A 14,986-nucleotide genomic window follows, 5' to 3' on the forward strand; every position below is an offset into this window, starting at 1 on the left:
CTGTCACATATCTGTACAGAAAAGTAGTTCAGGTTCAATATCAGGTCAGCATCATTGTCTGTGTTCATATGTGGGTGTGGGAAGAGAGTGTTCAAGAGGTGAGCCATCAACACAGGTATGAAGCCTGAGGAAGAAGCCAGATTTCTGGAAAATCATAGAACAATATGACCTGAGACTGAACTCGCAAGATCATTGCTGCAGGCCATACTGTACCGGTTCTGTCCGTATAAATAAGCCAAAGAACCTGTGAAAGTCTGGAAAAGGATGAAAATAACAGGAATAAAAAAGCTGTTTCTGTGCTTAATTATTCAAACTCTCTGTATGTATATATATATATATATATATATATATATATATATATATATATATATATATATATATATATATATATGTGTGTGTGTGTGTGTGTGTGTGTGTGTGTGTGTGGCCATGGCCATGCGTGTGTGCTTATTAAGATTATGTTTTGATGAAGATATTTTGTACATTTCCTACTGTTAATAAATCTAAAATTAATTTGAGTAGTAATGTGCATTGCTAAAGACTGCTAAGGATTTGGACAACTTTTATCGCAATTTTAGCAATATTTAGATTTTCAAATAGTTGTATCTCGGCCAAATATTGTCCTATCCAAACAAACCATACGTCAGTAAAAAGCTTTATGACCTTTATCTATCTGTCTGTATATTTATCTGTCTGTCTGTCTGTCTGTCAATTGATCCGTTCTGTCTGTATAAAATAGTAAAAGAACCATATGAGAATAATAAAAAAATTAAGGATAAAACAATCAGTTATAACAACATTAAAGTCAGATCCTGAAATGCCTGCTTTCCTGCCTGATTGATCTCTAACCCTAATTAACCTGAACCTGGTAATCAAGGCCACCAAGGTCACTAGAACCTTCCCCACAGGTGCGCTGGAGACGGTCGGAGCTAAACTCCTCAAGAACATGCCTCTCCAAGAGGACTGCACATGTCTCGGGGAAACCCTGTTATGTGCCGTGGTAGATTATCCGCAATGTGCATTTTGCTTTCACATAGCATTTCTTTTCCAGAAACGCTGGATGGAATGCTCGGCTGGAAATGAAGGAATTAATTCAGAATTGTATTAGTAAAACATGCAGAAGCAAACACGTGTAAATGAATGCAGTCGGCTAAGCTAATATGAATGACATTTGAAAAGCTTCTTTATTATTGTGTGACAGTATCACCGCTAACCATCAGCTCTGATGACAGATTTGTGAATTGACATGCCACTGTACTGTACTTGTAATCCCGTTCGATTTTAGCTCTAAAAAGTGCATTTACCCATGAAACTCCACCAAGTCCTCCCTTAATTTTTGTAGACAGTCAGTCGAGCTGAACCTATTCATTCATAAGCATTTTTGCTGCATCAAAAGCTTATGCAGATGTGCTGACAGTGGGTGTAGCATTATCAGCGCGCCGATTCTTCTTTATTAAAGCATGTCAATCACTCTGTTATTGAACCCTGAAAACCCACCCAACGTCTGTATCTGTATCTGATGAATGACTTTAGAAACGCAGCGCTGCCATTTGCTGTGATTCACCCAAAGGCTGTGGGAAGAATTTCTGTATAACTCAAATGCAGTCAACTCGGGTCAACAGCAAGTCTCGTCACAGTTAGCTGGATATTTTTCCTCATATTTTCCTCATGAATGAATATTCCCCTTAAGGAAAGTACAGTAGGCACTGATGTGTACCTGAGGTGAGGATGGTTATGTTTGAGAGAACAACAGGAAATAAAGTGATCTGTTATATCTGAAGTTGCAGTAAGCTGTAGGAATCATGTCGGGGTGATATCGAAGGCTGAATTGCCACCAGACCTGTAATGGGATGCTTAGAGATTGAGTTTAGAGTTATTGTGTTTTTGGGACTATGCTGACACGTCCAATGAACTTGCTAAATATTTGAAGTTGATACCTGATTGTGCTCATACTAAAAAACTGAAATATGTTTATATGAATATGTATACATTTCAATATGAATTATATTAAACCCTCAAATATTATAAGCCTCAAATAAATGTTATTTATGTTATCTATCTATCTATCTATCTATCTATCTATCTATCTAATCATCTTGTTGTTTTTATAAATATATACAGTATTATCGGAAATGATTTATAAAAAAAAAAAAAAAAAAAAAAAAAAAAAAAAAAAAAAATATATATATATATATATATAATATCTCCATTGGACGATGAAGGATGTGCAGCTGAGAAATGTCTATATAAATATGTGTGCACTCACCTTTGTCCCTATTTTCTGAACTCTGACTACTGAGGGGTGGTGTATCTGAAGTGTGTGTGTGTGTGTTTGGGTCAGGAAGCATTTGCGCTGTGGGGTAATTACAGTGTAGACACCAGCTGCTGCTTCTGCATTCCAACACACACTTGATGCTGCCAACAGAGGTCATGACACATCACACGCAGCTTCCAGCATGACCGATCACAGACAAACACCTCACATCTTACCTGTAGCCGCCGACCTTTCAATGGGTTTATTAAGCTCAAAGACTATTTAGAATATTGATTTTGCTGTTAAACTCTTCACCAGCCCATGTTTAGAGTAGGTTAGTTAGGATGGCTGATAGTAACCCTAGTAGGCACTTACAAATCGTGCTGTTTATCCCGCTGGCAGTCAGATGATTGAAGGTGTGACATTATGTATACACACATACACAAAAAGTAATCCGGTTCAGAAGTTCAGCTGAACTACGATCCTGCCTCAAGGGCACCATGGAACAATAAAGAGAGAAATAGGATAATACCGCATGGATTTCAATGGAAATTTGATTGTTAGATCAAAGAAGTCAAAAGGGAAAGAAAGACGACTGTTAGCACTGACATTTTGTTTCTATGTTGCTCATTTATATGACTTTGTACATATATTTGTATATCGCCCTTTTTTTATAAGAGCGAGGTCAAAGGTCAATAATCGCGTGATTCCTTCAGGATTTCTTGATTCCTTTGTTTCTTCTATAATCTTTCTCTCTCACCATTCGCATCCTCTCCAGTATCTCTTCCACCCTTGACACTGAAGCACACTGTATGCTCTCCATCTGGTATGTGTGCGTGCCCTTCGGCTGCTAGTCTTAAGGGTGTGTGTGTCAGTCCGTGACGGATTCTTTTGTCAGTTTTATGTCCATACATGTGTGAAAGCTGCTTCCTCTTTTGCGCAGTGACCTGTTTTTATTGATAAGGGAGGCTGCTCGTCTGCTGCTGGTGGATTCAGGCACGGCTCTGCTTTATCTAAACACTACGGGCTTGTTCTTCACGTTCTCGGGTAGTTTCGTGGTAAACAATATCTTAATGCTTGTTGAGACAAAAGTAGAAATCAGTAACATCAAGTAGAAATCACAGTAACATAACCAAATATGTTTTATAAACCAGAAGCCTTATATTGTAAACAAGGCTGCATTTGTACGATTAAAAGTGCATTAAAATAGTTAAATGTTACAAATTTTTTTAAATTTATTTTTAAATGTTATTTATTCCTGTACTCTAATTAAGTGTCATATGATCTTTCAGAATTTATAATTTACTGATTAAGAAACATTTATTTTTTTTATTATTATTTTAGTGTCGTGTTGCCTAGTAATTAATTTTTTCTTTGATAACATTTAACAAGGTTTATTTATAGCATAGTAAATGTCTTTACTGTCACATTTGATCACTTTAATGCATCCTTGCTGAAAATAAGTATTGTTTTTACACGTTTTACTGAATATTATATATTTAATGTTTTACATATGTAACTTACGGACCCCAAACATAATGTTAACGCTCAACAAAGTGCAAATGAACACGTCAAGTCTTTTTATTGAACAGAGACATCTTAAACACTATAGCAGGGCTCCAAAAACACATTTCAAAATAGATACCATAAAAGATATAAAATTAACATGAGCACTATTCAACAAGACGAACACACGAGCACAGGAACTACAAGAAGTATTACACAAGTATTAAACATATACAACACGTATACACACATACTCCTAATTTGGAGAAAAGTGCTGCTTGTTTTCTCCTTCCCTGTATTTAAACTGATACCCCAGTTCACAGCGCAAGGGTCATTTTTCACAGCTTACATTCATGATAAAAACAAATAACTATGCATTAGTCACCTATTTACATGGTTTAAAGCAATATGTAACTTCTGTAAGTACTAAAGCCGCAAGGACAGCACGTATAGATAACTAGTCATTTTAGTAGTACAGTGGCCTAGAAACTAGAAAGTGGCATAATGTAAATTGTATTTAGTGAGCTATCCTATTTACTTGAGAAAAAAATATATAAATAGAGCTTATCTGTGTTCCTACTTCATTTCATAAAACAAAAACAGGTTTTGTTTATATATCACATACAAGGTCGAGATGAAAGAATACACGAATTTAAATGCGTTTCTGTTTTTATATATTTTTTTTGTTTCTCTCATGCGCATCACAATGGCTTGGCTATTCAAATCTAACAGACTTTTACACAGGTTTAAGTTACTTTTCCAGATGGTTTGCTTTACATAAACATTAGAAAAGAAAATGCATACGATTCCCAAAAGCGGTTCGACATATATTGGTGTTCTACGTGGTACAGTGTCTAAAAGAAGTTTTTTTTTTTTTTTGTCTATATATGCGTGGACTCCCTCCGATTTCTCTCAACTCCGTGGGTTCTGTAGTTAAAAAACACATGCAGTCCATTGACCGGATGCACGATTGGCACCGTCTGCATCCTTGGATATGTTTCTGTTGCCAGAGTGCAATCAACCGTGGCGAGCAACTCTACTGCGAGAGTTTTGAGCACAATCAAAGCGAGCTCCCGGCCGATGCACCTCCTCACACCGCCTCCGAACGGGACGTAACTGAAGCGGTCGGTTTTGCTCTCATTTCGATCTGCGCAGAACCGGTCTGGGTCGAAGAGCTCTGGGTTCTGATATGCTTCTGCCGTCTCGTGTGTGTCCCGGATGCTGTACATTACGCTCCAGCCCTTTGGGATCTGATAACCCTGAAAATGCACAATATAGGAATTGTTACAACAGACCAATTTTTTCGTCTACAACATCTGTGTGTATATATATATATATATCTCTATCTAAAATCATTATATTATTTTTTAACAAATTATTATTTTTTTGCATTTTTAATGTTTGATGCACATTTTACACTTTTTTTTACACAACCATTGTAGCACTTTACTATAAGGTTCATTAATCAATATTAGATAACTACATTAGTTAACATGAACTAAGATTAAACAATACTTAAATCTTAAGTTCAGCATATATTAATGCATTATTAAAATCTCTAGTTATGCTCAATAACATTAGTTAATACACTTCAAATTAACATGGACTAACAACGGACGATTGTATTTTTTATAAACTATCGTTAACAAAGATTAATAAATGCTGTAATATGTGTTTATCATTGTTCATTCATGTTAGTTAAAACCTTAACTACTGTTAGCAAATGACACCTTATTGTAAAGTGTTATCAAAACTTTAATTATTATTCATATAATTAATCATGATTAATTATTATTATTTTTATTTTACTTTTTGACATTATATTGTGATTTAATCATTTTATGATTAACAATTATAACATAATACAATTTTATAATGTAATAATTAGAATTTATATTTATAAAATCAAATCAAATGCATACAATAAAATGTTTAAAAATTTTTTCACCTTTTTTTAGTGCAAAAATTATTATTCTATATTAGCATTCACACTATATTTATATTAATGTATAATTTAATGTTAATTGTAAACATTTTATCATGTATAAATTGTAATATTGCTTTTTTTTTCAAATCTTATAATGTATTAATTTAATGTAAAATTTTACTTTAAAAAAATGTCCCTGCTTTTGCAGACAATATATGAATGCCCTATTTGTAGTGATTATTTTGCACAAAACAAAACAAAAATAACTTACATTTAATTCAAATGTTTGCAGGACTGTCCTGTATCCGCCAGACACCGGTGGGAGAAACCGAAGCACCTCTTTGACCACACAGTCCAGGTAAGAAAGTTGACTCAGTTTCTCCAAACTCAGGTAAGGGACGTGGGTCCGAGAGCGGCGCACCTCTTCTTTGTCCCCTGCTTCAAAACACGTTGTTTTATTCATCGGCGATCTCCACTCGCTGGTGCTCTTCTCAGCAGCATCGCTTTCCTCGCTGATGACATTCCCATGGCAACGAGAGCGGCAGTATCCGTGCGAGTCGCCGATCAGCCCCTCGCTTTCCAGCTCTGCTCTGGCGCGCTCACTCACGTCTGGATGACGCAGCAGCTGCAGGATGAGGGATGTCGATGCACTGGCAGTGGTGGAGTGAGCAGCGAAGATTAACTCTACTGCCGTTTCCTGAAATGCATTTTCATTCATTTATTTTGCAAACATGAATCCAAAATAAATTGAAAGGGTAAAACATTTTTGTGAGAAAAGCACATACATAATTTTGCACGTACGGTATAATGTGGAATAATGCCTTATGCTTACCAAGGCTGTATTTATTTGTTCAAAAATACAGTATAAACAGTATTTATAATAATGTTTATCATCAAAACTGAAAACAGATTTTTGCTGCTTATTATTTTTGTAAAAAATTTTTTTTCAGAATTCTGATGAATAGACAGTTCAAAAGAACAGCTTTTATTTGTATCAGTTTTTTTGTGTCATTTGTAGTATTTGTTACTTTTGATGAGATGGTGCATCCTTATTGAATACAGGTATTATTTGTTATTTAAAATATGATTCCATGACAGTTAAGAATGGGTGACACTCATTAACTCTTAACTATGATTTTTCCATTTGTTAAGGTATTGGATAGGATTAGGGATAAAGAATACGGTCATGTAGAATAAGACATTAATATGTGCTTAATTAGCACTAATAAATGGCTAATATACTAGTAATATGCATGCTAATGCACAACTAACCGGTATAAATATAAAATAAATATATTACTGTTTTGCTGCATTTTGATCAAGTAAGTGCAGCCATGGAAGAGTATTCCTTCAAAAACATTCAAAAATCTTAATTATTCCAAAAGTCTGGCCAGTTTTATAGGCATTATCCCATGTATATGAGGGAATTTGTATATATATATATAAATAAATGAAAAAATACATTTAAATGGATCAAAAAATTATCATGTAGGATCATCATCTGTGATGAAAGCTAAATATACAAAGAGAACATAATTATTTTTTTTAAAATATAGGTTCCAAGAGGGTATTTCCACAACAATGCCTTAAAAGAACCAGTTTTGGTTCCTCAAAGAACCTTTCCTTAATGTGACGAACATTTTAATATCTAAAAAACCTTTTTCCATTTTTAAAGAACATGAAAAGTTTCCACAGAGGCTAAAGAGCGCCCATTACATTTGGATTTGGCCTTCTATGTTTACCTTGAGCTCTTGCATCGTAAGCTCATAGTCATCTTCTTTCGCGCTGCTCAGCATATAGTCAAAAGCATCACAGTAATCACTGGTTTGCTGCTTTTTCAGTTTCTCCTCTATGATCTTCTCCATGGCAGAGTGCAGAATCTCACGGGCCCTGATTCCCTACAACAAAAACAAACAGACTATGTTCAAGAATAAAAATGAAATTTAGACATTCATCTAGTGTGATCTTAGTGTCAAGCTGTGAGACAATGTGGACTCATTCTTATCTAGTGTCATTTACACTACCTGACACAGCTGCGTTTAAAATTGAACTGGAGGTTAAGTGCTGGCGCCCGGTGAGAGGAGAACTGACCCCAACTGAGTCTTCCATTCTATATGCATGGGGTTTTGGCTGTCGCCTCTGCTTGCTTGGTTGGGGACACTTAAAGTGACTATCGGAAAGAGAAAGAGGTTGTTCATGGGAAGAGAAAAGAGGTTGTTCATGAGCTGCTCGAAGCTTTTGGAGAGAGAAGTGATTTGCTGCTCCTCCAGACGCAGGCCGAGCAGGACTCGCACTGCAATGCGGAAAGTGAGTGACTTGGCTGCGGCGTAAACGTCCACAGGCCCGGTCTCAGAGCACCACTTAGCAATTTCAGACTTGACGACATCTTGAAGACGAGTCAGATAGGCCTCCAGCGCCCCGCGGCTAAACACTTTTGCAAGGATCTGGAAAACAACATTTTATCGATCAATTAATTGCTTAACTATCGCGACATTAATAGCTGCAAATGAAAGATTCGTTTTTTTGTGTGAACGTTCATCTTTACTGGGATACTTACAAGTGAAAGAGAACAACTAATGGGTTCCTTTCGATCAGATCACACTTACTTTTCTCTTCCTCTTGTGCAGGTCACCAACTGAGTTCACCAGCGTGTTGGGCCCCAGGATGATGCGTGTGCTCTGGGGCCACTGCGTGCACACCAGTGTGTGTTCACCCAGCAGGATCTTACGGATGTTTTCTGCACCGGTCACTCGGATGAGGGGTTTGCCCAAAAGGTGAGTTTTAAAAACATTTCCGTGTTTCTCGCGTCTGGAGATGTGAAAACTGGATCCCTGTTACAAGACATCAGAGCTTAATGTCAAACCTTTTAGGTCCATGCAATACCCCGAGTCCCCACTACTCTGTTTGTGACTAGAAGGACTTTAAAATTCCGTACTATAAATATTTACACACAAATATCCCATACTATTTCATAAACCTTCCAGATATACATAGCGCAGTATTATTTATTGCATCATCTGGAATGGATTGATCGGTTCTTCAAGATGAAAACGTCTGTTTTCACCACAGTGAACAACTACACCCTCATCAAGTTCACACATGCAGGGAATAATTCCCTTTCTGGATTTGCTCATCAGGCCAGCATATAACTCATATTCATTTGAGAAACATTGCGCTAATCATGGTCATGCAAAAGAATTAGCATTAATTAAATAATTACAAGGCCCTATATACAATCTAAATAACCTAAATGTGGTTGTTAGCAATGGAATTCGACTTTTTCCTCACAAGTTAGCATGTCGTTTAATAATTTTACTTAATACATAATTTTGACAGGGGGGCTTCATGTATTGTTTTCATAGCTACGTTTCGTAAGTGCGCTAGCCTAAATGTTTACGATCGCTTAGCTTACGGAGGTATCCATAGCAACACGTGCTCGATAGGTCTATCAGAAAACTTAAGTATTGTATTTAAAACGAATTGTTGATTTTTAAATGGGCCGGGGGCGCCAAAACACATAAGTAGTACTATTACTACTATTAAAATGAGCATTTTTTTATTTTTCATTTTTGTTTATTTATTGCAACGATGACCCCGCCGAGAAATGGGGGGAAAAAAACGATAACTAATATCAACATTATTTTACATAAGCCTATGTTACATTACGAAATCATAATTAATTTTAACCTAATTCGTTCATTCATTCAATTGTATTTATTTATTTTGCTCCTAAAGCACGCTAATAATAGCCTAACCGCTTTTCTTATGAAACCCATTATCTATAAATCATAAATAAGAGAAAAAAGAATAATTTTATTTATATGCTCAAGTCTTTACCTGGAAAAGCCAGTGAAATGTTTCTCCGACGAGCGGCCAGCCCATGGAGCCCCGCGGGAGAGGGAGTTTACACGTCCGGTCCCGAGTGATGCTCCACCTGAACTCCCACAGCAGCCGCGAAACCACAAGCAACAGCAGAGCCGGTAAGACAGCACCGGCAGCCGCCAGCAACGCGGACACGAGGCAGATATCGTGCCCGAACATCTCCGGCGTTGAACGAAGCCAAAAAAAAAAAAAAAAAAAGAAAGAAAGCAAAGAATCCACGTGCGCCTGTGCGTGTTGTTCCAGTGATGGTTTCTTCTTGATGGAGCGCCTCCAAAAGTTGTGTAACGAGCAAGAAGATCCTTTTCACGCGCTCATTGGATATCTGGGAATGGAATAAGAATAGGACATTACACGGGTCTGACATGGAGAGAGGAGATCTGTCGTGCTGTCTGTCGGTCTCCCCAGCTATCCCAGAAAAGGACGAGAAGCTGACAACTATTCCAAACAGTTTTACAAGTTGCATGCGCTGGCATGTCTTTCATCCGAGTTTATCCACCTTTTCTTGGGGTGCAACCCCTGGAACAGCCCTGCTCTCACCCGCTCCGACTGAGGTTATGAGAACATTTGTGCTCAATACAGAAGATCTTTCTGCTCATATGCACTCCCGAGTAAGTAAAACTCACAAGCAGCATCCTAATATACAGTATTTGCCATCAAACTAGGCTATATCAATACTTAAGAATTCAATTCTGGTAACCCTGCTTTTTTCTTATCTGAAGAACATAGTGAAACATAACAGATTTAAATCTCCGAAGTATCTTTGTTCTTTTATATCTTAAAAAAATATTCTTTATATTGTGCTTCTAATAACTTAAAATCAGTTAAGATAGCTTACTTTATTTTGTTTTAATATAATCTAAAAGAACAATCCTAATAACGGGGCTAATGGTGACCTTATAAGTGAATCGGAGGCAGAGAATGAGCGCGTACTCACCTCAGGAAGAGCGTAAAATCATAGCGAAGATATCCAGTGAAACTTCGAGAGCCTCTTAGGTGAGCTGTGCGTCTTCTGTGCATCTCGCGCGCTCGCGCTTTATAGGTATTGGCACATGTTATGATCCACCTTCACCAGTGACGTGCGAGCGCTTTTTCTCTAATAGTTGAAGAGGTCGTGGATAGATCACAGGGGATGGGAAACGTTTGAGATGGTAGGTTCCACAGAGGGAATCATAAGAGAGAGAGAGAGAGAGAGAGAGAGAGAGAGAGAGAGAGAGAGAGAGAGAGAGATTGTAGGGGTTTTACTTTATCGGTTTACTTATTTCCTCTTTGGAATTCCATTCGATCCACTTGTCAACATTTTTCATGCATGTGAGTTTAGGCAAGCTTTGCAGTTTATAATGACTACATCTAAAATGTTTATGAAAAAAAATCTGTCAGATTTAACTATTTTCAGACAATCAGAACTAGCCTGACATGATTGTGCTACATGTGTTTAGAGAGAAGCCGCGTGCTAAACACGAGAGACCTGTTTGGTGTTTTTTTTTTTTTTTTTTTTTTTTTTGACTGAATAAATAAATTACTTAGTCAGAAGTTAGAGATTGACTTTAAAGCGTCTGTGGATTATTGAGGTACTTTCAGAATAATGAATGTTAAATAACATTCGTCAATGTGCATCTTTTTTTTTTTTTTTTTTTACTTTTTTTACTTACTGTAAACAATCATATTTTTGTAGTATATTTGTGATGTTTACATCAATAATAATGTGTTGAATAGGCTAGGTTGTACTGTCCTATACAGGCAACTATTGCGCAGCTGTTGCATTTCTCTTCTAGAGTGCATACTTTTCATCTAATTTTTTAAAGATAATTGTCATCAGTCAGGCTGCGCGAAATAAACACAGTGTAAGAGTTCACATCTAGCAATAGCTAGCTATAAGGATGCTGCTCAATTGTCACTGAGATTCTTATACTTCTTATGTCTATATAATTTTAACATTATGTCAGAATTTATTTTCATATTTTGGTATTTCTGGCTGCAGTCAGCAAAAAAAATGGCATTTTAGTAAATAGCCTAATAAAAAAAAAAAAACATATAGACACGCACACAAAAGTGCAAACGTCTCCATTCAACATTTACCAATAATCTTTGCCTACACATGTCTCTTGTAAACCATCTAAAAATATGTATTTAATAAATAATCTTCTATAACTATATACAATTCATGCGGAATAATATTATCACATACAGACGGATGGCATTTGTGCATTAGTAATGATTAGTCTAATTTTCCTTTCCTTTCCTTGCTTTTATTATTTCCAAGCTGCGTTTCTAAAACACGTCAGAAGATGAAGTTGGCTAGTTTGCATTTGTCTTTCTTTAATAATTTCAGGTCAGAGTGAGAAAGGGCAGGAGATAGAGAGGCACAGAAGACAACCATCCCTGTCTGAGGTGGTTCGACAAATCCCGTTATTAATTTTAACAACAGAGACTCAGAATACCAACTAAAGCTCAAAGTCAGGTTAAAGACAGGCAGGGACTTGCCACATAGTCACACACTCATGGCCAGGTCTCCTCTCACATATATCTGCCATGTACACCTACCAACATAGACATTCAGAGATACCATATAATAAAACAGACAAGGATCAGTGATCCAGGAGTAATTAGTTTTCCCTAAATGCATTAAACCAGAGATTGAAACAACTGTACTTTTTATTATTTTCAATATATCCAGATATATTAATGTTCATGTTCAGATAAGCAGAGAAATAATTAAAATCTTCTTTTATCAAAGGAACCCTGTGCCATGTTACATTTATATTGCTTTACTCAGTTCTAATACATATACTTTGATCTTATTATTAGCTTTAAATTTGCCATAATTTGATGGGTATGTTTCCATACATCTCACTGCTAAAGCATACGTAATTTTCTTATGTAAATACTTTTCTGAGCACATACCCATCACTTATTAGATGCCAAAGGATGACGTCATCAAACAAGTCACCAAAACCACATCACAACTCCGGATAAATTAGAATGGAATTTTACCTGTGTGAAATTGATCATAATTAACATGAAACCTGAAACTGTTGATGTTGACTGAGGCAATGATCTTGTTTTGTTGATTTTACCCCTAGCTAAAACACACACACACACAAAGTGTTGCTCTAAATGACTGAACTTTGATATCAAAATCGTCTTTGATCAACTATTTGTAAATCACACACATTTAGAGGATCATTTTACCGTGGCTTTTTAGTTGCTGTGCTGAAAATGTCTTTTTTTTTGTTCAGACTTGCTCTTAATGACAGATACAACCTACTGTCTCCTTTCGAGACATTTACACAAACACACACACACACACACCTTTCTAAAATCTTATAATGAGTCATCCCACTGACATCTATTGTGCTGATAAAAATAGCCGTAAATGTACATTAAAGTATATGCATATCAAAGTACCAGACTATCAGATCAGACTGGGGGCTCTCTTTACTAGTAAACAACCACCTAAGCAACTACTCAAAATACCCTAGCAACCACATAGTAAAAAACTCAGTGAGTACCTCAGCAACCTTGTAGCAACAGCCCCAATGATCACAATAGAGATTTCTTTCATGAAAGAGTGTCAGACTAACACTATAGCGAAACCTTAAAGTTAGTGTGAAATGAAAATTCCGCCATCTGTTTTCTAAAAACATGTTATAGATTTTATTGTGAATGATTAATGTGCACTTAAACATCATAATTTGTAATCGAAATGTCATAATTCTCATTTGCTGGACTTGGATCAATACAAACGTACATTCAGTCAAATACAAGTCTCTGTCCTATAGTTAATTATTTTATTTTTTTCAAAAATCTGTATTACTCAGAAGAGCATCGCAATATGGAACAAAAGATCTTTTGCTACTTCCGTTTCGCTGCGACAGCAACACTGCAATACACACGGATCATGTTCTCTTTAGTTAAATATTCGGTTAAGCTATAGTTTAGTTATAGAAATTTTGATCGAAGTTTGGCTAGGTCAGACACACATAACAAAGCACATAGGGGATTCAATCTAAACTGTCCAAACGTATTTCTCCACTGATGTGGAATCTTAGGGGAAAACCATCTAGTGTTTCTGTGGAGTCTAGAAGCGCAACACACAAATTCACACCAACACCGAGATACGCAGAAGGAGACACACACAACCGCGTTTTAAGTGGTCACCTTATCCCTCGTTCTCTAATGCTGCTCAATCATCAGCTCCCGGCCGCAGCTTCTGGACTCAGTGAAGGGGTCAGGGAGAGAGAAAGTGTCTCGGCCAATGATCAGAGGTACAGCCTCATCTGTCAACGGTACAAAAATCCCTTCCTGTTGGACACCGAGACACCCCTCAGTGCGAACGGGCTCCATCAGATGCTATAATAATAATGTGTATGATAATTAAACAGAATGCAGCGAGAGAATTATTAGGAATATCAATGAAAGATTTATAAAAAAAAAAAAACATTGAAAGAGAAATGGAAGGCATTATTTATTCACTTGCAGATATCTTTCGACACGGTAGTCCCCAACCACTTTTGTGTTTCTCACACACACACACACACACACACACACACAGATGCATACTCGTCTCCTGGATGTCCTGCTTTGATTCTTAAGGGTTTTTCCCTCCTCTCAGACGCTGTCTGTCATCACTGTGTGTGTGAGTGTTTGAGAGAAAGAGAGGGAGGTATGCCAAAAGGTCTTGGTTGGGTATACGGTTGTCTGAAAAAAAGTCTCCAAATTTTCAGTTTCTACAAATTAAATTGGCAAATTTTCATAATAAACATAAAAGTGAGAAATTGAGCTGAAACAAAAAATATCATGAATTCAAGATTTAGTTTGTCCCTCTTTTGCTTTAATGACAGAAACACTCAAACTTAAAAGTTGATGATCACATTCTCTAGTTTGGTTTGAGATGATCCAAAATGCATCTGACATCTGTACAGCGAGTAACACGACTGGTGGAATAAATATGCAATATTTTTTCTTACCTATTAACATCATAATGTTACTTTGTTCGTTTAAAGTCCTACATCTTTTTCAGGTTTAAATTTTGAACCCTAAACTTTGAATCTCACTGTATGTGTGTGTGTGTGTGAATTGAGGGAAGCGCACGGAGCCCCTGGGGCCACGATGGAGGTTTTTTAGATGTGCAACAACTTCTGACCACCCGACTGACTTCCTTATCTGTCAGAGGGGTGTGACGCTGAGCGGGTATCAGGTTCTGTTCTGGGTGTCTCCCCGTGACCTCACACGCTGACCCCTGAGGCCTACACACTTCCTCCGGCCGCTATAGCGACACGGCAATAACAATACCGCGATTCATGTTTTTGCGAGAACGCTAAATAGTCGAAAGTTGAATTACTGAAAAACTAGGTAATAAATGAAGCCTGGATAAGCAGGTGTGAAATGGTTTCTTTTGCGATAATAACCAGTTGGCT

At 36.9% G+C, this 14,986-nt stretch overlaps 1 protein-coding gene across 1 annotated transcript; it reads right to left on the reverse strand.

Annotated features, from left to right (window-relative positions):
• Positions 1–3,814: 3,814 nt before the first annotated feature.
• Positions 3,815–14,092, reverse strand: LOC122361609 (cytochrome P450 26B1). Its single transcript, XM_043262418.1, has 8 exons — positions 13,728–14,092; positions 10,504–10,662; positions 9,525–9,891; positions 8,294–8,518; positions 7,847–8,131; positions 7,430–7,585; positions 5,959–6,384; positions 3,815–5,019 (listed from the first exon to the last, which is right to left on the reverse strand). Exons 3-8 carry the CDS (start codon positions 9,726–9,728, stop codon positions 4,642–4,644), a joined length of 1,674 nt encoding a protein of 557 aa, XP_043118353.1. The 5' UTR covers positions 9,729–9,891; positions 10,504–10,662; positions 13,728–14,092; the 3' UTR covers positions 3,815–4,641.
• Positions 14,093–14,986: the final 894 nt, after the last annotated feature.

Source organism: Puntigrus tetrazona, chromosome 17, assembly GCF_018831695.1.
Source record: "Puntigrus tetrazona isolate hp1 chromosome 17, ASM1883169v1, whole genome shotgun sequence".
NCBI classification, from domain to species: Eukaryota; Metazoa; Chordata; class Actinopteri; order Cypriniformes; family Cyprinidae; genus Puntigrus; species Puntigrus tetrazona.